The 23,279-nt window shown below is 53.3% G+C and overlaps 2 protein-coding genes and 1 long non-coding RNA gene across 3 annotated transcripts; 1 reads left to right on the top strand and 2 right to left on the bottom strand.

Annotated features, from left to right (window-relative positions):
• Positions 1 to 1,748: 1,748 nt before the first annotated feature.
• Positions 1,749 to 7,079, bottom strand: LOC105706001 (uncharacterized). Its single transcript, XR_010344270.1, has 3 exons — positions 6,829 to 7,079; positions 6,178 to 6,335; positions 1,749 to 2,461 (listed from the first exon to the last, which is right to left on the bottom strand). It is a non-coding gene; the product is annotated as an uncharacterized LOC105706001 (long non-coding RNA).
• Positions 7,080 to 7,146: 67 nt separating this feature from the next.
• Positions 7,147 to 9,548, top strand: LOC105705997 (galectin-7). The gene is made up of 5 exons (XM_012436016.2): positions 7,147 to 7,240; positions 7,308 to 7,360; positions 7,740 to 7,828; positions 8,580 to 8,781; positions 9,435 to 9,548. Exons 1-5 carry the CDS (start codon positions 7,147 to 7,149, stop codon positions 9,546 to 9,548), a joined length of 552 nt encoding a protein of 183 aa, XP_012291439.2.
• A 2,814-nt stretch (positions 9,549 to 12,362) lies between these two features.
• Positions 12,363 to 20,561, bottom strand: LGALS4 (galectin 4). The gene is made up of 10 exons (XM_064381341.1): positions 20,311 to 20,561; positions 19,903 to 19,991; positions 17,699 to 17,903; positions 16,809 to 16,946; positions 14,544 to 14,570; positions 14,417 to 14,455; positions 14,197 to 14,226; positions 13,000 to 13,088; positions 12,675 to 12,840; positions 12,363 to 12,594 (listed from the first exon to the last, which is right to left on the bottom strand). Exons 1-10 carry the CDS (start codon positions 20,353 to 20,355, stop codon positions 12,448 to 12,450), a joined length of 975 nt encoding a protein of 324 aa, XP_064237411.1. The 5' UTR covers positions 20,356 to 20,561; the 3' UTR covers positions 12,363 to 12,447.
• Positions 20,562 to 23,279: the final 2,718 nt, after the last annotated feature.

Here is a 23,279-nt window from a genome sequence, read left to right as displayed (position 1 = left end):
CAGTCTGGGCAACAAGAGCAAAATTCCATCTCAAAAAAAAAAAAAGTAAGCACCATAAAACAATTAGTAAATAAAATAAAATTCTGAAAAATTGCAAACATACAGTAGTTGCAAATATAGCACCGTTTGAGTAAGTTGCCAATATGAAGCCCCATGAGCTCTGAATACTCTAATGGGAATTCTCTATTAAGTAGGACTATTGTCAGCACCCATCACTATCAGAAAGTCAACACTGAGTCCCCGCTGCCATCATCAGGTCTTCAGACCCCATTGGAGCTGTGCCAGGCGTTCCAATCACGTCCCTTGCAGCAGAGCACCCGCTTCAGAAACCACAGAGTTCGGTCGTCATGTCTCTTTGCTTCCATTCCCTCAGCCTGGAATAGGTACTCTGGCATCCTTTGTCCCTCAAGAGCTGGACGCTGTTGGAGGTTACAGGTCAGTGTGATGTCTCCTCATCTGTAGATTAGCCTCATCTGCAAGTTAACCATTTTCGGCAGAAGAAGAACCCCAGAAGTGGCGCTGTGCACATCCCATCGGGGGCACGCGATTTCCTCTTGTCTCCTTACTGGTGACGTTGAGACGAATCACTTGGGTATCTGCTGGGCTTCATAATAAAATTAATTTTTTTTTTTTTTGAGACGGAGTCTCGCTCTGTCACCCAGGCTGGATGGAGTGCAGTGATTCACCCGCCTCAGCCTCCCAAAGTGCTGGGATTACAGGCAGGAGCCACTGTGGCCAGCCTGTATATATTTTATCATATTTTTTAAAAAAGAGGTGGGGCAGGGTGTAATCCCAACACTGGGAGGCTAAGGCAGGAGGATTGCTTAAGCCCAGGAGTTAAAGACCAGCCTGGGTAACATAGTGAGACCCTGTCTCTGAAAAAATAAAAAAATTAGCCAGGCATGTTGGTGCAGGCCTGTGGTCTCAGCTACTCAGGAGGCTGATATGGGAGGATTGCTTGAGCCTGGGAAGTGGAGCCTGCAGTAAGCCAAGATGAAACCACTTCACTCCATCCTGAGTGACAGTGAGACCCTGTCTCAAAAAGGAAAGAAAAGGCTGGGCATGGTGGCTCAAACCTGTAATCCCAGCATTTTGGGAGGCTGAGGTGGGTGGATGATGAGGTCAGGAGTTCAAGACTAGCCTGAGCAACATGGTGAAATCCCATCTCTACTAAAAATACAAAAATTAGCTGGGCATGGTGGCTGTTGCCTGTTAGCTACTCAGGAGGCTGAGGCTGAGGCAGGAGCATGGTGTGAGCCGAGATTGTGCCACTGTACTCCAGTCTGGCGACAGAGCGAGACTCCATTTCAATAAGTAAGTAAATAAATAATAAAAAGAGTCCAAACCTGCCCCACCAAATAACCCACTCCTCAAACCATTAGCTCACGCTAATGCCTCCACTTTCAGTCCAGCTCCACGGGGCTGATGCCTGCCTCTCCCTTTCCAAATCTGTAACTCCCTCCTGAGAAAGACAGCAGTTCCAGTCCTCATCCCTGACTCTCACACGGCACCTCCCCCGAAGGCCAGTTCCAATGCCCCTCAGTGGGCACCTACCCCACACAAGCGACCTCCTCCCCTGCTGGGAGCTCAGGCTCCCTCTCACGTGTCCTGCTGGCCCTTCTCACCCCACTGGGCACTTCGGGGCAGCCTCTGCTCAGTCCTCCTCACCTGCTCAGCCCTGACCCCCAAACACCTCCCCCAAGGACGTCCCGCCCCAGTCAGCCCATTCAGGGCCACCATGACCTTGCTCAGCCCCACATAATGGCTTTAGGGCCGAATTGTTGAGCAAAGGAAGGAAAGGAAGGAAGAAGAAAAAGCCAAGCATGTATTTTACCGTGTAAGCATTGAAATTTACAAGAATCACTTGGAAATTTACAGGAATTACTTGGTAGAGTTTATAGAGCAGTTGAAACACTGAAAAATGAATCACCTGTAAAATTATGCATTCAGTTTTAAATATTTAAGAGAGAGAGTTTAATTAACTAGATTTATAAATGGAACTGAACACTAGAGAATAGGCTTTTTCTTAGCAGCCATTGGATTGTTCTATTAATATTTATTATATTTATAAAAATAGAGTTGTAAGATTTCCAATGGGCATAAAAGCTTAAGAACAAAGTGAAAGTGAGATTTCTGGATTGTTTGTTGGTTTGTTTTAGAGGTGGAGCCTTGCTCTGTCACCCAGGTTAGAGTACAGTGGTGCGACCTCGGCTCACAACAACCTCCGTCTGCTGGGTTCAAGTGATTCTCCCGCCTCAGCTTCCCAAGTAGCTGGGATCACAGGCATGTACCACCATGCCCAGCTAATTTTTCTTTTCTTTTTTTTTTTTTTTTTTGTATTTTTAGTAGAGACAGGGTTTCACCATGCTGGCCAGGCTGGTGGTCTCAAACTCCTGACCTCAGGTGATCCACTCACCTTGGCCTCCCAAAGTGCTGAGATTACAGGTGTGAGCCACCGCGCCTGGTCAAGAACAAAGTGAGATTTCTAAGTGTCATTTTCATCATCAGAATGTTGATTTACAAAAACCAGCCCCTGAATTACCTTCACTGTGTACAAAAAATAACCAAAATATCACCAACAAAATGACGTTCATGGAGCCTGAATTTCAAATCTCTACAGCCAGTTGGTGTGCAATTAACTACTTTTCATCTAAATTATTTCCTAAAAGAGGCATAAAGTCAGAAAAATCAGCCTACTCCCCCTTCTTTATTTTGAGACAAATGAACTTTGGTGGCTATTCAATGCTCAGGAGTGGCTGGGGACAGTGGCTCACACCTGTAATCTCAGCACTTTGGGAGGCTGAGGCAGACAGATCGCTTGACTCTGGGAATTCAAGACCAGCCTGGGCAACATGGTAAAACCCTGTCTACAAAAAGCACACAAACAATTAGTCAGGCGTGGTGGCGTGTGTCTGTAGCCCCAGCTACTTGGGAGGCTGAAATGGGAGGATTGCTTGAGCCCAAGAGGTTTTAGCTTGGAAGGCTAAGGCTTCAGTGAGCAGAGATTCTACCACTACACTCCACCCTGGGTGACCGAGTGAGACCACATCTCAAAAAAGGTCAGGAGTGACAATGGCCAGTGGCTTCCTGGAACAAGAGGAGAGGCCACTATTTCCTGGACTCCAGGAAACTTAATTGAGGAGGTGGTTAGATAGGTCTCCACATTTCTCAAAATCAGTGAACTATACCTTTAATATCCGCATCTATTATTTTATGGGAAGGATACCTTGATAGAAATACTATTGAGAAATACATATATTTATTATTATTATTACTACCATTATTATTAGATATTTTTTGAGACTGAGTCTTGTTCTTGTTGCCCAGGCTGGAGTGCAATGGCACGAACTCAGTTCACTGCAATCTCCGCCTCCCAGGTTCAAGCGATTCTCCTGCCTCAGCCTCTCAAGTAGCTGGGACTACAGGTGTGCATCATCACACCCAGTCTATATTAACTATTTAAAATTGAAAAAAAGCAGCTGAGCACAGTGGCTCACACCTGTAATCCCAGCACTTTGGGAGGCTGAGGCAGCTGGATCATCTGAAGTCAGGAGTTCGGCCAGCCTGGCCAACATGGTGAAACCACATCTCTACTAAAAATATAAATATTAGCCAGGCATGGTGGCAGGCACCTGTAATCCCAGCTACTCGGTAGGCTGAAGCAGGAGAATCACTTGAACCTGGAATGCAGAGGTTTCAGGGAGCTGAGATGGCACCTCTGCACTCCAGCCTGGGTAACAAAGCAAGACTCTACCTCAAAAAAAAGGAAAAAAGGCTCACGAAAATATTATTTCAGGCTGGGCACGGTGGCTCATGCTTGTAATCGCAGCACTTTGGGAGACTGAGGTGGGAGGATCACGAGGTCAGGAGTTCAAGACCAGCCTGACCAATATGGTGAAACCCCGTCTGTACTAAAAATACAAAAATTAGGGCCGGGCGCGGTGGCTCACGCCTGTAATCCCAGCACTTTGGGAGGCCGAGGCGGGTGGATCACGAGGTCAAGAGATCGAGACCATCCCGATCAACATGGTGAAACCCCGTCTCTACTAAAAATACAAAAAATTGGCTGGGCATGGTGGCGTGTGCCTGTAATCCCAGCTACTCAGGAGGCTGAGGCAGGAGATTTGCCTGAACCCAGGAGGCGGAGGTTGCGGTGAGCCGAGATCGCGCCATTGCACTCCAGCCTGGGTAACAAGAGCGAAACTCCGTCTCAAAAAAAAGAAAAAAAAAAAAAAAAAAAATACAAAAATTAAGGCCGGGCGCGGTGGCTCAAGCCTGTAATCTCAGCACTTTGGGAGGCTGAGGTGGGTGGATCACGAGGTCAAGAGATCGAGACCATCCTGGTCAACATGGTGAAACCCCATCTCTACTAAAAATACAAAAAATTAGCTGGGCACGGTGGCGCGTGCCTGTAATCCCAGCTACTCAGGAGGCTGAGGCAGGAGAATTGCCTGAACCCAGGAGGCGGAGGTTGCAGTGAGCCAAGATCACGCGTTTCACTCCAGCCTGGGTAACAAGAGTGAAACTCCGTCTCAAAAAATAAATAAATAAATAAATAAATAAAAAATAAAAATAAAAATACAAAAATTAGCTGAGTGTGGTAGCATGTGCCTGTAATCCCAGCTACTCAGGAGGCTGAGGCAGGGGAATCAATTGAACCCAGGAGGTGAAGGTTGCAGACCGCGCCACTGCACTCTGACCTGCAGAACAGAGAGAGACTCTGTCAAAAAAAAAAAAAAAAAGAAGAAGAAAAAAATATTATAACTGATGAGAAAGATAACCAACATTAACTAATGAATAAGAACCCATCAAGGATGCATATCTCAGTGATGGGAAAACCTTTTAGACTGATAACAGATTGACTGTAATAGTTTGGCCAATCACTTAGGCAAGTTGGGACTTGCAGGCCGGCTGGGTGTGAAGTCATATCCAGCTGCAGTGAAGAAATAAATAGAAAGATATTCATGGGAAACAATAGCAAGGTACAGAATGATGGGTCAAGTAATACAAGGAGCGTCTTTTCTTTTCGTTTTGTGGACAAGGTCTCACTCTGTTGCCCAGGCGGGAGAGCCCTGGTGTGATCATAGCTCACTGTAGCCTCTGACCTCCGGGGCTCAAGTGATGCTCCTGCCTCGGCCTCCCAAGTAGCTGTGATTACGGGCAGTTGTGTTTCCTCACATTGAATTATTTTATTTTTAGTAGTGACGAGGTCTTGCTATGTTGCCCAGGCAAGAGTATCTTCTTTATTATTTTTACTATGATGATGATGATTTTTTTTTTTTAGTGGAGTCTCTCTTTGTTACCCAGGCTGGAGTGCAGTGGCGTGATCTCTGCTCACTGCAACCTCCACCTCCCGGGTTCAAGCAATTCTCCTGCCTCAGCCTCCTGAGTGGCTGGGATTACAGGCATGTGCCACCACACCCAGCTAATTTTTTGTATTTTCAGATGAGACGGGGTTTCACCATGTTAGCCAGATAGTCTTGATCTCCTGACCTCGTGATCTGCCCACCTCAGCCTCTGAAAGTGCTGGGATTACAGGCGTGAGCCACCGCTACCGTGCCCGGCCCAAGAATGTGTTCTTTATAATGGTGAATAACGTTAGAATGATGGAGTCCACCATTCAAGGGAACATTCTCAGGAACTAACTGAGCTGGGCTGGTGATGCCATCACCTTACACCCTGCTGTCCTCTCTGTCCATGCCCATGACGTGTCCTTGGCACAGAGACCCCTCTGGAGCCCAGGGCCTGGCTGCTTCCTTGGCTGAGAGGTGGCCCCTGTCTAAGCCTCAGTTTTGTCCTCTGCAGAATAGGGGTACTTGCAGCCCCCCACCAAAATGTAGCTGCCAGCCTCCCTCTCTGAGCTCATGTTCCCGAGCTCCCGAGCTTGGTGCCTTGGAGTGTGTGGGGAGGAGGAGAGAGGCCAGGGGCCTGGGAGGCAGAGGGTGGAGGATGGTTCCGACTCTGACATCTCCACCCAAACTTTCCACTGCCAGCCTGCCTCTGCCCAGGCCGCTCTGCACCCTGCTGGGTGGGGCAGGAGCCAGAGTGGAGGGTGGAAAAAGTCCAGGAGGGCTGCTGGGCTGCTAAGAGCAGGTTCTCCTCAGCTCCCACACCATCCCTGCCTTCCAGAAACATCTTTCAGCCCTACCCAGCCCTCCCCCAAGTCAGTTCCCCAACCTTGAATTCTCTTCCAGAGTCTTGGGCCCAACGGGGCTGTTTTGGGACTGGCAGGATGGTCTTTATCTTGCTCTGCTTTTGATCTAGGTGGTGATGGGGTCGTGGGTGGTCCAGCAGCTCATCCTGACCTGCAAACTTGGTGGATGATGGTAGCAGTCCTGGAAAGAGGAACAAGAGAGACTTGAAAGAGAAAAGTTGGGACAGGAATACGCGGTAGACAGAGTTAGAGAAAGACACGAACAGAGCGAGGCAGCCAGCCCCAGAGACGGAACCCATAGGAGAGGCGCACCCAGAGGTCAGGAGACCCAGAGATCAGGGCAGAGGGTCCTGTACCGCTGGTGCCTTTGGCAAATCCCTTCCCATCCCAGCCTCAGCCTTCTTCTCTGTACAATGGGAGCGACCCGTGTTCCTCCCTGCTGGAATTATGGGGTCCCAATCAGTGATCTGCATATCCTGGGCAGCCCAGGGACCTAGGAAATGACAGGGGTAGTCCCAGTGGATCCCCTCCTTTCACCCCTCCTCACTGAGGACTTCCCATGAGCCAAGTACACTCCAGGATCCGGGGGTGCAGCGCTGAGCAGACCAGGCAGCACCCCCACCCCCGCCCCTGTGAAGCTGCCCCATCTGTCACTGTCGCTGCTGTTCCCTTACAGAGGCGGAAGCTGCGACTTCAGCAAGGACATCCTCGGTCCAGGCAGGAGGTTCTCAGCTGGAGAGAAGGGTCTGGAGTTCCCACCCAGACTGGCCTCCCAGGACCAACTATGTCTGTGAATAAAATAAAAGAAATTACTTCTTTCAGACAGGTCTGCAAAGAACAAATAAATACATAAAATGAGATAAAGGCTCTCCGTGTGCCAGGCAGTGGGAAGACAGGGCTGGAGGGGCGGTGGCACAAGGAGACTTCTCTGCTGTGAGTTTATTATTATTAAACGGTCCCTCTTATTATCAGCTCCTAGGAGGGGGCAGGGCATGCCGGCCCTGGGTGGTAGAGGGGAGCAGGGCTCCCAGGAAGAGGTGCAGCTCCCACCTCCCAGCTTTGCCCCAGGGCCAGGGTCTGTGCCAGGTGTGGGTGGTGGGTGGGAAGGGGTGGGTGAGTCATCAGGGCCAGCCCCGCCCTACTTTTACTTAAGGTCCCCAGCAGTCCCCACCACCACGGCTGCCTGACCCTGTCCCAGCCATGTCCGTGAGTGCTCCAGGGGCCCAGGGCAGGGCCATGTAGGGAGGGGACAGGGGGCGCCCCTTTCAAAGGAGCAAATGGGCTGTGGGTGCACCGTGGGTGGTCCCGGGCTGTGGCCTCTGGGTGGCCCCCATCCTGATTGTCCCCTCTCTCTTCGTGGCTTCCTCTGGGTCCCCCTAAGCATGTTCCTGTTTTCTTTTGTTGCTCTCCCCATCTCTTTCCCTGTCTATTTCTGGTCTCTTTCCTGCCTCTCTGCCACCCTGTTCTCTCCCACAGATTTCTGCCAGTCTCAGTCCTGGCCGGCTCCTCTCAGGGGTGACCCACCTTCCGCCTCCCTCCCTCTGTCTCACTGGCTCATGGTGGCCCCCGCACCCCACTCTTGCAGAACGTCCCCCACAAAACCTCACTGCCCGAGGGCATCCGCCCTGGCACGGTGCTGAGAATTCGTGGTGTGGTTCCTCCCAATGCCAGCAGGTGAGGCCCCAGGCCCTAAGAGTAAAGGGTGCAAGTCCCAGGCTCAACTGACCCCCCAATTCTTGCAGTCCAGAAATAGGGGCCCTGGGCCATCTGTACCCACCAGGCTAGGAGTCCAAGGCTATTTCTGACCTCAAATCTGATATATTTACTTACTTGCCCCATGTCTTTGTGGCTGGGGTCCCTAAGTTTCCCCAAGAATTTGGGAGTCCTGAGCAATCTCAGGGTTCCTAGATATAGTCCTATGACTTCCATGTCTGGGTCCCAGGGAACTCTAGAAATACTCCGAGTCCTGGAGATACCCTGGACCCTGGGAGTCCTTGCCAAGCTGTCCTTTGCTTCCTAAGGAACTTTGGGCCTTCTGGATTCTGGGGTACCCTGGAAATACTGGGGTTCCTGGTATTGTTCTTTGTCCTGTAGAACCTGAGGGTTCCCTGGGCATCAGGAACACCCTGGCCAACACCCAGACCTCCTGGGCAGCTCCCAGGCTCTTTGGAGAGGAGGGCGCCCTGCGCATAGTGACTTTGGTCTGGGTGGGTTCCCCCCAAGGGCCTCATGACATTTTGGCTGCCTTCGGAATTTGGGCTCCCTGAGCCCATTAATCTGCCACCTCCCCTTCTGTGGTGCGTGCCTGTCTTCAGGTCCCTGTCAATTTGGGGGTGCTATGGGAATGGGGAATCCCAGCCCATTAGCTCTTGACTTTGCTCTGGATGGTTACTGAGCCCTGACTGCCACCATCCCCCACTTCCAGGTTCTACATAAACCTGCTGTGCGGGGAGGAGCAGGGCTCAGATGTGATTCTGCATTTCAACCCCCGGCTGGACACCTCCGAGGTGGTCTTCAACAGCCTGGAGCAAGGCTCCTGGGGCCGCGAGGAGCGCGGGCCGGGCGTTCCCTTCCAGCGCGGGCAGCCCTTCGAGGTGCTCATCATCGCGTCCGACGACGGCTTCAAGGTGCGTCTCTACGACAGGGGCATGGACGCCGAGACCTAGGTCCCTGGAGCAGAGGGTTCCGCGCAGCACCGCCATAGAGAAAAGGCCAGGAGGGCGGAGGGGTGGAGGAGGCGTGGCCAAGGCGGGACCGGCGCGTCCCCAGAACCCCTCTCTCTCGCCTAAGCAACTCCCACCTGGGCCCCAGGTGCGGCGAGACAGCAGGGTCAGGACGAGGCGCGCCCCAGCCGGGTACCCAAGGGGTGGGCGCCCTAGCGCGAAGCCGTGGCCCAGACTCGCCATCCCCGACCCTACTCCCAGTTCCTTGTGCCTGAGGTCCGGGCTCGGAGGCAGGGGGAGGGATGGGTTGGAGGCCGCGCTCAGGAACTCGTCCTAGCAAGGATGGTGGGGCGGGGGGCGGCAAATCCCCCACCACCCAGGCCTTACGCGAGTTCACCTCCCTCCTCTGCGCTTTAAATAAGAATATCCATTACCAGCACTAAAAAAGCCGTTTTATGCTGTGCCACACAGTAAACTGGTTTGATCCTGACGACAAGAGTTAGAACAACAGCCCCATTTTCCCAGTGGGGAAACTGAGGCTCAGAGGGGGTGAGTGATTTCCCCAGGGCCACCCAGCACGGGCCTCCAGAATCCTCACCAGCGACCCTCCGCTGCAGGCCGTGGTTGGGGACGCCCAGTACCACCACTTCCGCCACCGCCTGCCGCTGGCGCGCGTGCGCCTGGTGGAGGTGGGCGGGGACGTGCAGCTGGACTCGGTGAAGATCTTCTGAGCAGGCGCCCAGTCGGGCCCGGGGCCTTGGATGGCAAATAAAGCGTGAGCCCGAAGCGCGCCTGTGTCTGTGTCCGGTTCATTGAGATGAGCAAACTGAGGCCCAGAGAGGCCAAGATACTGGCCGCGGGCCACACAGCGAATCCGAGGCGGGGGCGGGCTTTGAACCTGCGTGTGCTTAGGACACATTTTTGTCTACGAAGGCCTGAGGGTCGCCATCTGGGAGGGAGTGGGTCTGGGGCGTGTCCTGACGCAGCATTTGTGCAAAGCCAGCCAGGCGGGAATGCGGTGGGCGGATCTGTTGGCGTTAGGGGCGCGGAGGTGCTCACCGCAGGTCTCGGTGCCCCCACCGCAGATCTAAGGGGCGCCAACATGGGTCCATGCGCAAAGGGGGCCAATGAATCCCACCTTTCTGGTCACCTGTGGGCCCTAATTGTAGGCGCGGAAAGCGTGTTATAACATCCCCGGGTCCCTTCTCCCCCTGCCCCTCATCTCTCCCACCCTCTTCTCTCCTGACCTTCCGCCCCCAGAGTCGTCCCGGGTGGGGCTGGGCAGCCCGATGGGCGTCTCCCGGCTCTGGCTGTTCCTGGAGTCCCGACAGGTTCCCGCCTGCGCAGCCTCGGGGCAGACGCGATGGCAGCGGCCCCAGCTGTGCGGAGCAGCGGGAGGACTGGAAGGGCGGCGCGGGGTTTCCGTGGCGCAGCGAGCCCCATTCCCACGCGCCCTCCGCCCTCCCCGACGGCCCCGACCCCGGCCCAGCCCTGGTCACTGTGACGGGAGGGGAAGCGGGCTCCAAGTGCAGCCCCGGACCCAGTGTCACTTTCCGGGTTCAGGGCGTCGCTGGGGCTCCCATTAATGGCGGGGTTCGGGTGGGAGAGGCTGGGAACCCTGTGCGCCTCGAGCCGAGCCCGCACCCTCGCCCTCAGCCGGGGACCGGGGAGCCAGGCCGGGGCTGCGAGCGGAGGCTGCACGTGGGTGGTCGGGGCCAGTCGTTCCCGAACCTTCGTCCTGAGCCACGCCTTGGTGGGGCGCGCCGGGCGTGGGCCCCGATCTTCCGACCCCCTGGCGGCCGCCGCCCGCATTGCAGCCTGGACCGAGGTGGACGCAGGAAGCTCGGGTGGTTCCTGGCCTGGCCTGAATCTGATCCTGGAGTGGGGTGGGGCCGCCAGGTTCGCCGCGGTGCCCAGGCGTGTGCAGGACCCGGGGTTTTCGGCCCCTGCAACCCTCGGTCTGGGCGGCCCCTTCCTGCGCCCATCCCTGGAACGGGTGGGCGGCGGTCAGAAGGGAGCCCCGCTCAGGTGAGGAGGCCTGGGAAAGGCTGGGTTCTCTTAGTCCTCGGGGGTCCTTCTTGAATGAATTCACTTTTACTGCATTTCGCTGTGTCGAGTGGTTGCAAAATACTGTTTTTTTCCCCGTAAAGATAACATACGCATGTGGCAAACATTTCAAAACATACAGTGACAAGAACATATTATTGGCACAAGTGGTGAATGTGGTTGGGCCTTCGGATTAGATGGGAGCCATCCAGCCGTGCTCATGTTCCCGTTTTCACCGTGTCTGCCAGTGGACATGTGGGAACCTATCCTCGTTTGTGGAAAACACAGGTGGCTGGGTGGGGTGGCTTCTGCCTGTAATCCCAGCACTTTGGGAGGCGGAGGCAGGCGGATCACCTGCGGTCAGGAGTTTGAGACCAGCCTGGCCGACATGGTGAAACCTCCTCTCTACTAAAAATACAAAGATTAGCTGGGCGTGGTGGCAGGTACCTATAATCCCAGCTACTGGTGAGGCTGAGGCAGGACAATCACTTGAAATCGGAAGGCAGATGTTGCAGTGAGCCGAGATCTCGCCACTGCACTCTAGCCTGGGCAACAAGAGCAAAACTCCATCTCAAAAAGAAAAAAAAAAGGATAATCAAGAGATGAATGAATGAATGGATAATTGGAGATGGAAAAGTGATGAATGGGTGAATGGAGGGATGAATGGCATATGGAGGACAAATGGATGAATGTGATGGAAAGCAGAGAATTACATGGACAAATGGAGGGATGAAGAAATGAATGGATGGATGTAAGGATGGCTGAATGAATAGATGGACTAGAAGGTTAGATATGTTTGGATGGATGGGCGATGGATAAAAGGTTCAATGAATGAATGAAGGGACAAACAGCAGGATAGAGAGAGCTAGATGGACTGGTGAGTGGATGAATGATTGGATGTTGGGTGAACATACGGTTGATTGCATGTTTGGAGAGACTGACAATGAGATGGGTGTGTGCAGAGGTAAATGGATGGGTAGATGGATAAAGGGTTGGATGAAAGGACAGTTAAACAATCATATCAATAGATGGATTGATGAGTGTCTAGATGGTAGGATGTTTGATTGGTGGGTGGTCGGATGGACTTTTGTTTGGATACCTGGAGAGACTGATGGATGTTGGGATGGATGAGTGGAGAGATGGAGGCATGGAGGGATGGAATGACAGGCTGCACAGTGGTTTAGTGTGCAGCCTTGGGGCCCGACCAACTGGATTTGCATCCTTCTTCTGCCATGCATGCGCTGTGCAATTTGGGCCCTTGGTTTTCTTTTCCTTGGTTTTCTCATCTGTTACAGAGGGAAGATAATAATGGTTTCTACCTCTTGGGGTTGCTGTGAGGAGTGAATGAGCCCTAAATCAGTGCTTGGGGCATAACCAGATCTATGACGATGGGAGGATGAATGGTCAGATGACTAGATGGATGAGCGATAGATGAAGTGCATGACTGAACCAAGTAAAGGAGGAGTAGTGAGGGAGCGAATGGACACACACTCATTAGACTCCCTCAGACATTTTATTAGGGGCTTAGAAAGGAGTCCTAGGAAATCTTTCTGTTTTCCCATGAGTTATAGCCCCAGGAAGAGATTAGATCTGGACATAAGACAAGGTGACATCACCAAGGACTTCCACCGTGTCCACCCTCTGGAAGGCTGAGATGCGATGGGTGAAGTCAAAGAGGTGCTGACCATTGGCGAAAACCTTGAAGCGATCCAAGCCACAGCGAATGGACAGCTGCAGGGAGAGGGTGGGTGTGAGGCCGGGGCCAGGACCGCGGCTTTGGAGGGAGGTGGGAAAAGAGAGCCCAGACTCACATCAAAGAACTGTCCGGGACCAAACGGGTTGTGGGAGATGTTCCTCTCCTCGGATCCCCACGAGCCTTTCACCAGGCTGTTCCGGACCACGGTACGGTCGCCCATGCGGGGATTAATGTGCAGAGCGATGTCCCCTGAGGAGCCCACCTTGAAGTTGACGGTAAAGCTGCGGACAGAGAGGGAAGGGGGAGTCAGAGGGAGTCCAGGGGAGAGGGGCCTGTGGACTAGACCTCTGGGTCGCTAAAGGAGGAGGGGGCAGAGCATCTAGACTGTTGGGTCTGAGGGAGGAGGGGCTGGGGGCTCCCACCTAGTCTACGCTCCATACCTCTTGCCTGTGGGGGGCACAGAGCCCTTGATGATGATAGTTCTTCGAGCTGTGAGCCCTCCTTGCAGCCTCCCGAAATACGGCACAGGCTGAGGGAAGAGAACGCGGGGCCCCATTCTCTCTCAGCTTAGCAAGCCCGATGTAGGAAGAAATTTCCTTTTCCTCTCCTTTCTTATCCTCTCTTTCCCTCCCCTCCCTTCCCCTCTCCTTTCCTTTCTTTCTTTCTTTTGAGACGGAGTTTCAATCTTGTTATCCAGGCTGGAGTGCAATGGCGCGATCTCAGCTCACCGCAACCTCCGCCTCCTGGGTTCAGGCAATTCTCCTGCCTCAGCCTCCTGAGTAGCTGGGATTACAGGCACGCGCCACCATGCCCAGCTAATTTTTCGTATTTTTAGTAGAGACGGAGTTTCACCAAGTTGACCAGGATGGTCTCGATCTCTTGACCTCGTGATCCACCCGCCTCGGCCTCCCAAAGTGCTGGGATTACAGGCGTGAGCCACTGCGCCCGGCCCCTTCCTTTCTTTTTTTCTTATAAGAGATGGGGTCTCACTCTGTCACTCAGGCTGGAGTGCAGTGGCATGATCAAGCCTCACTGCAGCCTCGAACTGCTGGTCTCAAGCAATCCTCCTACCTCAGCCTCCCAAAGTGCTGGGATTACAGGCGTGAGTCACCATGCCCAGCCTTGCAGGAACACATTTTCTTTGTTTTTCTTTTGTAGACAGTCTCCCTCTGTCACCCAGGCTGGAGTGCAGTGGCACAATCTCGGCTCACTGCAACCTCTACCTCCCGGGTTCAAGCGAATCTCCTGCCTCAGCCTCCTGAGTAGCTGGGACTACAGGCATGCACCATCACACCCAGCTAACTTTTGTAATTTTAGTAGAGAGAGGGATTCACCATGTTGGCCAGGCTGGTCTGGAACTCCTGACCTGAAGTGATCCACCTGCCTTGGCCTCCCACAGGGCTGGGATTACAGGTGTGAGCCACCGTGTCCAGCCAAGAACAAATTTTCTGAGAGTCCCCACTCCTCCTGGAAAATATCCCCAGCCCCTTCCACTCCCCAACCCTGACCCCCAACTCTACCCTCCCCACATCTCCCAACCCAAACACCCTCAGCCCACTCTCTTCTGGCTGTCTCAGGTTCCCCAGGGGTCCAGGCCCCCTCCCCACCACCTGTCTCCGTTTTCCCCTAAGCCATACCGGGTTGAAGACTGGGGGTCCCTCCATAGACTGTGAAGGGAGAAGAAGCGATATTATTCTCCAAGAGTCGACAGATATGTACGACACACCCATTAGACTCCAGCGCTTCTCCAGGTGCTGGGTTAGTACAACCGGGGGCTGCAACCCCTCTTAGTTCCCCCCACCCCAGTTCCCACCATTCCCACCCCCCCCCGGGGGACCTCCCAGCCCCCGTACTCACAGGCAGGCTGTTCAGCTGTTGATGGAAATGTCCAGGACCCTGAATGATAGATGGAAGACAGGGAGGGTGAGCGGGGCTGAGGGACCCCCACTGGGGGGAGGACCCTCACCCACCAGCAGGCACTTACAGGGTGAGCTGGGATCATCTGGGGTCCCTGTGGGCACAGAAGGAGAAAGCAGTTATGAGAGGGTCCCAGATTTACAACTGAAAGATGTCGATGGTGCCTTCCCTGGGTCAGCCCACCACCACCGCCACCAGCACCATGCCAGGGAACTCTGGCATCAAAGGGTGGCACCCCGATCAGATTCACGGAAGGGGCACCCCATGTTGAGGGATCGCTGATGCCCAGTGAGTCACCCCAAAGCGTTAGGACAATGCCTGTCCCGTTTCATTCTCAGCCCTTCCCCATGCTGTCCCCCTGCTGTCCCAGGACCCTCCCTTGCTGACCTTGATCTCCGTTTCTGCCTGTCTGTCTCTGTGTCTCAGTCTCTGTCTCCGTCTCTGTTTTGGCTACACCTCAGCAAAGGGGCTTCCTTCTGCCCAACACCTTTATTTTTTTTTAGTTTTTATTTATTTATGTATTTGAGACGGAGTTTTGCTCTTGTTGCCCAGGCTGGAGTGCAATGGCGTAATCTCGGTTCACCGCAAACTCCACCTCCCAGGTTCAAGTGATTCTTCTGCCTCAGCCTCCTGAGTAGCTGGGATTACAGGCACCCGCCACCACGCCTGGCTAATTTTGTATTTTTAGTAGAGATGGGTTTCTCCGTGTCGGTCAGGTTGGTCTTGAACTCCCGACCCCAGGTGATCCGCCCGCCTCGGCCTCCCAAGCCTAACACCTTTAACGTTTACTCTCTCTCTCTCCCTGTCTCTCTTTGTTTCCACCTCTTTTCTCTTCTTTGTAATTAACTCCTTTCTGCCATGATTTCTATTCTCAGTCAGCTATTCCAAAGGCCCTTTAAAAGTAGCTTTATACAGCCAGGCGTGGTGGCAGGTGCCTGTAATCCCAGGTACTTGGGAGGCTGAGGCGGGAGAATTGCTTGAACCTGGGAGGCAGAGGTTGCAGTGAGCTGAGATCCTGCCACTGCACTCCAACCTGGGCAACAGAACAAGACTCCATTTTAACAACAACAAAAAAGTAGCTTTATAGGCTGGGCATGCTGGCTCATGCCTGTAATCCCAGCACTTTGAGAGGCTGCTGTGGGTGGATCACCTGTGGTCAGGAGTTCAAGACCAGCCTGGACAACATAAGGAGATTCTTCCCCTCTGTCTTTACAAAAAATTTAAAATTTAGCTGGGCATGGGGGCATGTGCCTATAATCCCAGCTACTCAGGAGGCTGAGGTGGGAGGATCACTTGAACCCAGGAAGTCAACAAGGCAGTGAGCTGTGATTGCACCACTGCACTCCAGCCTGGGTAACAGAGCCAGACCCTAGCCCCAAAAAATTAATTAAAATTAAATCAAATTAAGAGACTCATTTGCATTGTATTTTATTTTTAACGATGGCGTTAAGCAACCTCTTGGGGCTTTGTTCACTATTGTGTGTTCTTCGCCCTTCCTTATCCTTACTTCCTGATTCACCTTACACACCTCCTCCTCCTCCAGGAAGCCCTGCCTTCCTGACCCATGACAAGACAAGCCCTTCCTTTTGGCTTCCGAGACCTCCTGCATACTCCGAATCCCAGCCCCCACCCCTCTGCCCGTGCCCTCCCTGTCACGGCCCTGACCATTTCTGGGCTGTCGCTTTCTGACGCCCTGTCTGTGAACCGGTGAGGTCAGGGCACGGAGATGTCTCAGCCATTCCTGTCTCCAGCCCTGTCTGGCCCAAGGCCTGATCCCTCTGCCTGCCCTCCCCCAGCTCCCTATCCTGTCCCTGATCCCTCTGCCTGGGCCCCAGTCCCTCAGCCTGGGCCTCCCCATCCTGGCCCTGATCCCTCTCAGTGATGGGTCTGTCTCCCAGTGGGCTGCCTTGATCATTACTGTGTTCTTGGCATCACTCAGCAGAGGGAGATGCTTGGGAAATAAATGAATGTGGAACCCAGCTGGGCGCGGTGGCTCACGCCTGTAATCCCAGCACTCTGGGAGGCCGAAGTGGGTGGATCACTTGAGGCCAGGAATTCAAGACTGGCCTGGCTAACATGGAGAAATCCCATCTCTATTATAATTACAAAAATTAGCCAGGCGTGGTGGTGGGTGCCTGTAATCCCAGCTACTTGGGAGGCTCAGGCAGGGGAATTGCTTGAACCTGGGAGGGGGAGGTTGCAGTGAGCCAGGATTGCGTGACTGCACTCCAGTCTGGGCGACAGAGTGATACTCTCTCAAAAAGAAAAAAGAAATGAATGTGGAACTGAGTTTAGAAAGGAAGGATGCAAGAAGGGACGGGACCCCTCATACCTGGGGTGGTGGGGGCGGCTGGCCTCCGATGAAGTTGATTGATTGAAGCTGCAAGTCCCCATCCACTTGCAGGTGGGTGACCATCTGTAGGGGGAGCCGGTGCCCGTACTCATAGAAGGGATTTCCATTTACCACCACCTGGAGGGCAGGGATGGAAGTCAGGAGTCAGCACACAGGATCCTGGGAAGGTAGAAACAAGAAGCAGGGGCTGGGCCAGCGGCTCACACCTGTGATCCCAGAACTTTTGGGAGGCTGAGGCGGACGGACCACCTGAGGTCAGGAGATTGAGACCACCCTGGGCAACATGGTGAAACCCCATTTCTACTAAAAATACAAAAATTAGCTGAGCATGGTGGCATGTGCCTGTCATCCCAGCTACTCGGAAGGCTGAGATATGAGAATCGCTTGAATACAGGAGGCAGAGTTGCGGTGAGCCGAGATCACACCACTGCACTCCAGCCTGGGCAACAACAGCAAAACTCTGTCTCAAAAAAAAGAAAAAGAAAAAAAAAAAGAAAGTAAAGGAAGGAAGGAGGGAGAGAGGGAAGGAGGGAGGGAGAGAGGGAAGGAGGGAGGGAGAGAGGGAAGGAGGGAGGGAGAGAGGGCAGGAGGGAGGGACAGAGGGAAGGAGGGAGGGACAGAGGGAAGGAGGGAGGGAGAGAGGGAAGGAGGGAGGGACAGAGGGAAGGAGGGAGGGAGAGAGGGAAGGAGGGAGGGAGGGAGGGAGGGTGGGAGAGAGGGAAGGAGGGAGGGAGAGAGGGAAAGAGGGAGGGACAGAGGGAAGGAGGGAGGGAGAGAGGGAGGGAGGGTGGGAGAGAGGGAAGGAGGGAGGGAGCCGAGATGGTACCACTGCACTCCAGCGCAGGAAACAAGAGGGAAAGCAGGAAGACCTTGTAGTGCTCGGCCAGGACCATGATGACCAGCTCGAAGGCGGCGCCCTTTTTGAAGGGCATGCTCCTCTTCTTCTCCTCGCTGCCCCACTTCCCGCCCTGCAGCGTGTTGAAAACCACCTTGTCCAAGCCATCAAACCTCGGGTTGAAGTGGAGAGCGATGTCTGAGCCTGGGTCCTGCCCCACCAGGAAGTTCACGAAGAACCTGGCGGGACATGAAGGGCTGGTTCCCCTGGTGCCACCTCCCGATGCCGGGGGGGCCTCCTCCATTCGGAAGCCCTCTCCCACCTGCCCTGTCCCAGGGCTCCCTGGCCCAGACCACAGCACCAGCTCTGAGGGGCAACCTTGGCACTGTGGCCCACAGCGTGGAGGGGGCCCAAGTTCTGGGGGTGCAGATTCCCACTACCACACCTTCACTCACAGCGTCTCCTTTTTTTTTTTTTTTTTTTGAGACGGAGTCTTGTGCTGTGGCCCAGGCTGGAGTACAGTGGCGCAATCTCAGCTCACTGCAACCTCCACCTCCCAGATTCCAGTGATTCTCCTGCCTCAGCTTCCTGAGTAGCTGAGATTACAGGCATGTACCACCATATCCAGTGAATTATTGTATTTTTAGTAGAGACGGGGTTTTGCCATGCTGGCCAGGCTGGCCTCAAACTCCTGACCTCAGGTGATCCACCTGCCTCGGCCTTCCACAGTGCTGGGATTACAGGTGATAGCCACCGCACCCGGCCCGGACTTATTTTTTATCTGTTTCCCCTACTAGGATATCAGCTTCACGAGAGCAGGGATCTCTGTCCTGTTCACTCCTCCATCCCTAGTGCCAGGACACAAAGTGGGCACTCAGTGAAGAAGTAAACATAAATAACAGGTGGGGCAGAGTGGCTCACACCAGTGCCTGATCCTCCCAGCGCTTCAGGAGGCCGAGGCTAGAGGATCGCTTGAGCCCAGGAGTTCAAGACCAGCTTGGGCAACATAACAAGACTTTGTCTCCGCAAAACAAATAATAATAATAATTTAAAAATAAATTAGCTGGGCATGATGGAGCATGCCTGTAGTCCCATCTGCTTGGGAAGAGGGGAGAGGATCACTTGAGCCCAGGAGTTGGAGGCTGAAGTGAGCTATGATACTGTGCCATTGCATTCCAGCCTGGACAATGGAGCAAGATTTTTTTTTTCTCTAAGGAAAAAAAATCCTATGAGACCAATTATTATTACCCTATTAAGGCCCTTTTAAAAAAGCTAAGACTCAGGCTGGGCGAGGTGGCTCACACCTGTAATCCCAGCACTTTGGGAGGTCGAGGCGGGTGGATCACCTGAGATCGGGAGTTTGAGACCAGCCTGACCAACATGGAGAAAACCTGTTTCTACTAAAAATACAAAATTAGCTGAGCATGGTGGTGCACGCCTGTAATCCCAGCTATTTGGGATGCTGAGGCAGAAGAATCGCTTGAACCCTGGAGGTGGAGGTTGCGGTGAGCCGAGTTCACGCAGCCTGGGCAACAAGAGTGAAACTCTGTCTCAAAAAAAAAAAGCTAAGACTGGGTCAGACGTCACACCTGTAATCCCAGAACTTTGAGAGGCTGAGATGGGCAGATCACTTGGGGTCAGGAGTTGGAGACCAGCCTGGCCAACATGGTGAAACCCCATCTCTACTAAAAATACAAAAATTAGCCAGGTGTGGTGGCTTGTGCCTGTAATCCCAGCTCAGGAGGCTGAGGCAGGAGAATTGCTTGAACCCAGGAGGTGGAGGTTACAGTGAGCCAAGATTGTGCCATTGCACTCCAGCCTGGGCCACAAGAGTGAAACTCCATCTCAAAAAAAAGAAAAAGAAAGAAAGAAAGAAAATGAAGCACAGAGAGGTATAGTCACTTTCACCAACACAGAGCTGGGGAGTGGCAGAGCTGGGATTTGAACTCAGGGACCTGACTCTGAGCCTGTGATCAGAATTCCTGCCACCACACCCATCAGTTTCAGTCCAATGTCCAACTCAGGGGCTGCCTCTCACAGTGAGCCCTCCCTGACCCTTCTGGCCCCCACGTCCTCACTCTTGATCTGCCCCAGGCTGGTCTCTGGCTATTGGGTGGGGCAGCAAAGAGTCCCTTCCCCACCAGGGCGGGGTGAGGGCAGAAGGCCCCCAACAGCCAGGCCCAGAGCACCCTGTTGGAAGTCCCCTGCCAGCCGGGCCTGGCTCGGGGAGGGTCTTACCGCTTCATGTGGTCGCTGGCCACTCCTTGGATGTAAACAGATGTTCCCACGCTGAGTCCACCCGGGATGGGCTTGCAGTAGGGCAGCGTCTGGAGAAGAGGCCTGGTGAGGGGACTCACAAGCCATCTCCCTGTTGCAGCCTTTACCCCTCCCGGAAAAGCCCCCAGTCCCTTAAGTAGGGGAGAGGAAACCACAGGGGAGGACCAGGTTGAAGATGAGGGCCAACAGTTAGACCTGGACACAGACAGCCTGAGGTCAAGGTGGGAGTAAATGAAGGGTCAGGGTCAGCTTTGGGTAAATGAGACCCCGGAGTCAGATGGGGCCCCCCAGGAGCAGGGTGGGGAAAATTGGTGTGGGGGGGTATGGACGGAGCTGCAGGTGGGGCAGGGACCTGAGCCAGCGTCTCACCGGGTTGTAGGTGGGCTGGTAGCCCGGTGCAGGGACAAAGGCCATCGCTCGAGGCTGGGCTGGTGGCTCGTCCTGTGAAAAGAGCTGCAGGAGTGGGAGATGGTGGCAGATGGCAGGCGGTGGGTGGCTCTTATACCAGGGTAAGGGCGTGGCTGGCGGGGGAGGATCCACAGGGCCCCTATTCTGGGGCTCTCAGGCCCTCGGCTTCTCCTAGAGCGCACCCTAGTCTCTCTTCCCTCGCGGGCTTCCCTGGTGACCAGCCAGGACCCAAATCACCTGGGTCCCCTCCCTTAGGCCCCCCTGCAAAGAGGAAGTGCTGATGAACTTCACCCCATCAGAGCCTTATCGGAACCCATAAAGCCCTGCCCAGACTTTTGTTGGCAGAGGGAGGGTGAGACCAGGCAGGGCAGGGCTGCAGGAGTGACCCAAGACAGCTGGGCAGCGGAAGAGGAGGATGCAAGGAGGAACCTCGAGTACCTGCCTCTCCCAGCAACTGTGAGGAGACTTACATTGATTGCATGCCCACTGCATGTCTTTACCATGTATGTTGTATTGTAGGAAGAGTGGTTTAGATTACTAATGTCTGGAGCCAGAGGTTCTGGGTTCAAATCCTGCCTCTGCCACTTCTCGGCTGATAGTGGGTCAGTGCCTTACCCTCAGTTTCCCCATGTGCCCATCTGTAAAATGGGGATAGTAGTAGCATCGGCTGGGTGCGGTGGCTCACGCCTGTAATCCCAGCACTTTGGTTGGCGGAGGTGGTAGATCACATGAGGTCAGGAGTTCGAGACCAGCCTGGCCAACATGGCAAAACCACCGTCTCTACTAAAAATACGAAAATTAGCCAGGCATGGTGGCAGGTGCCTTTAATCCTAGCTTCTTGGAGGCTGAGACAGGAGAATTGCTTGAACCTGAGTGGTGGAAGTTGCAGTGAACTGAGATCACGCCACTGCGCTCCAGCCTGGGTGACAGAGGGAGACTCTGTCTCAAAAAATAAAAATAAAAATAACAGAGGAAACAATTATTGAATAGATATCAAAATATTTGAAATATTTTAAAAATGAATTTGTGATCCAGTCTGTATGTTAATTATGTACCAAATAAGAAGATCTAGCAGTGAGTCCAACGTTCAACAGCTATTCAAAAAAAAAAAAGTAGTATCAACCTTGGGCTGGGTATGGTGGCTCATGCCTGTAATCCCAGCACTTTGGGAAGCTGAATTGGGAGGACTGCTTGAGCCCAGGAGTTTGAGATCAGCCTGGGTAACATATCAAGACCCCATCTCTATGAAAAATTTTAAAAATTAGTGGGGCGTGGTAGCACACATTTGTATTCCTAGCTACTCGGGAGGCTGAGGCAGGAAGATCACTTGAACTCAGGCGTTCAAGGTTCCAGTAAGCCATGATTATGCCACTACACTCCAGCCTGGGTGACAGATGAAGACTCTGTCTCTAAAAATGACAGTAACAGTCATAATAATAATCATAATAGTATCAACCTCATAGAGTCTTTGATCATTAAGGTAATAAATGCTCAGAATAAGACTTGGCATATAGAGGTCGTTAAATTAATGCTTGGTCTCTTGCAGTCATTCCAAATATAAATCCAGAAGATTGGGATGCTATATGGATAAAAAACCTGAAGTGTTTTTTTGTTTGTTTTTGAGACGGAGTCTTGCTCTATCACCTAGGCTGTAGTGTAGCAGTGCCATCTCGGCTCACTGCAACCTCCACCTCCCAGGTTCGAGCCATTCTCCCGTCTCAGCCTCCTGAATAGCTAGGATTACAAGCAAGTGCCACCACACCTGGCTATCATGCCACCACGCCTGGCTAATTTTTGTATTTTTAGTAGAGACCGGGTTTTGCCACGTTGGCCAGGCTGGTCTCAAACTCCTGACATCAAGTGATCTGCCTGCCTTAGCCTCCCAAAGTGCTGGAATTACAGGCATGAGCCCCTGCACCTGGCCAGAAACCACAAAGTTTTTTGTTTGTTTTGAGACAGAGTCTTGCTCTGTGGCCCAGGCTGGAGTGCAGTGGCAAGATCTTGGCTCACTGCAACCTCCACCTCCCAGGTCAAGTGATTCTCCTGCCTCAGCCTCCTGAGTAGCTGAGATTACAGGTGCATACCACCACCTTATCAGAACCCATAAAGCCAGGCTAATTTTTTGTATTTTTAGTAGAGACAGGGCTTCACCATGTTTCCCAGGCTGGTCAAGAACTCCTGCATCCACCCACCTCGCCCTCCCAAAGTGTTAGGATTACAGGCGTTAGCCACATGCCCAGCACCCCAAAGTTTTAAAGAAATGAGGTGGCTGGCCGTGGTGGCTCATGCCTGTAATCCCAGCACTTCGGGAGGCCAAGGCAGGAGGATCACAAGGTCAGGAGATTGATACCAGCCTGGCCAATATGGTGAAACCCCATCTCTACTAAAAGTACAAAAATTAGCTGGGTATGGTCATGCACGCCTGTAATCCCAGCTATTTGGGAGGCTGAGGCAGGAGAATCGCTTGAACCCAGGAGGCAGAGGTTGCAGTGAACTGAGATCATGCCACTGCACTCCAGCCTGGACGACAGAGCAAGACTGTCTCAAAAATAAAAAAAAGAAAAGAAAGAAAGAAATGAGGCTCAAGATTTGGTAACAAGGGAATCCCAGCCAGATGCCAGCACTGGATCCCATGTGCTGTGGAGTGAGAGGTGCCAGGCAGGGCGCAAACACCGCCCTCAACCCCAGGGCAGGCAGGGAGACCTGGTAGCCTTGCAACCCAGAGGTAGCTCAGTGACTTTTGCTCACTCCCTCCTTCCCCGGCTTCCTCGTGGCCCTTGCCTGCCTGCTGCCAGTCTGAATGGCCATCACCTCCATCCCACCCATTCCTATGTGTACAATCTCTAGCCGCAACCCTCAGGGCTGCGGTCTCTGGAGCTCCCAGATACATCCCAGCCCCTCCCACTTCTCTTTCCAAGTAGGGCACCAGA

This window comes from Aotus nancymaae, unplaced genomic scaffold, assembly GCF_030222135.1.
Source record: "Aotus nancymaae isolate 86718 unplaced genomic scaffold, 86718_ANA_hifiasm-v0.15.2.pri h1tg000028l, whole genome shotgun sequence".
Classification (NCBI taxonomy): Eukaryota; Metazoa; Chordata; class Mammalia; order Primates; family Aotidae; genus Aotus; species Aotus nancymaae.
This window is presented reverse-complemented; position numbering and strand designations above follow the sequence as displayed.

Excerpts from the sequence above, each read along its gene's own strand:
- LOC105705997 (XM_012436016.2), top strand. The coding sequence starts at position 7,147 with ATGCCGGCCCTGGGTGGTAGAGGGGAGCAGGGCTCCCAGGAAGAGGTG. Across the intron at positions 7,241-7,307 it reads AGGGCCAGGGTCTGTGCCAG|GTCCCCAGCAGTCCCCACCA; the intron begins GTGTGGGTGGTG and ends CTTTTACTTAAG. Across the intron at positions 8,782-9,434 it reads CGTCCGACGACGGCTTCAAG|GCCGTGGTTGGGGACGCCCA; the intron begins GTGCGTCTCTAC and ends CCTCCGCTGCAG.
- LGALS4 (XM_064381341.1), bottom strand. The coding sequence starts at position 20,355 with ATGGCCTTTGTCCCTGCACCGGGCTACCAGCCCACCTACAACCCG. Across the intron at positions 17,904-19,902 it reads GCCAGCGACCACATGAAGCG|GTTCTTCGTGAACTTCCTGG; the intron begins GTAAGACCCTCC and ends ATGTCCCGCCAG. Across the intron at positions 13,089-14,196 it reads GACCCCCAGTCTTCAACCCG|CCTGTGCCGTATTTCGGGAG; the intron begins GTATGGCTTAGG and ends CTCTTCCCTCAG.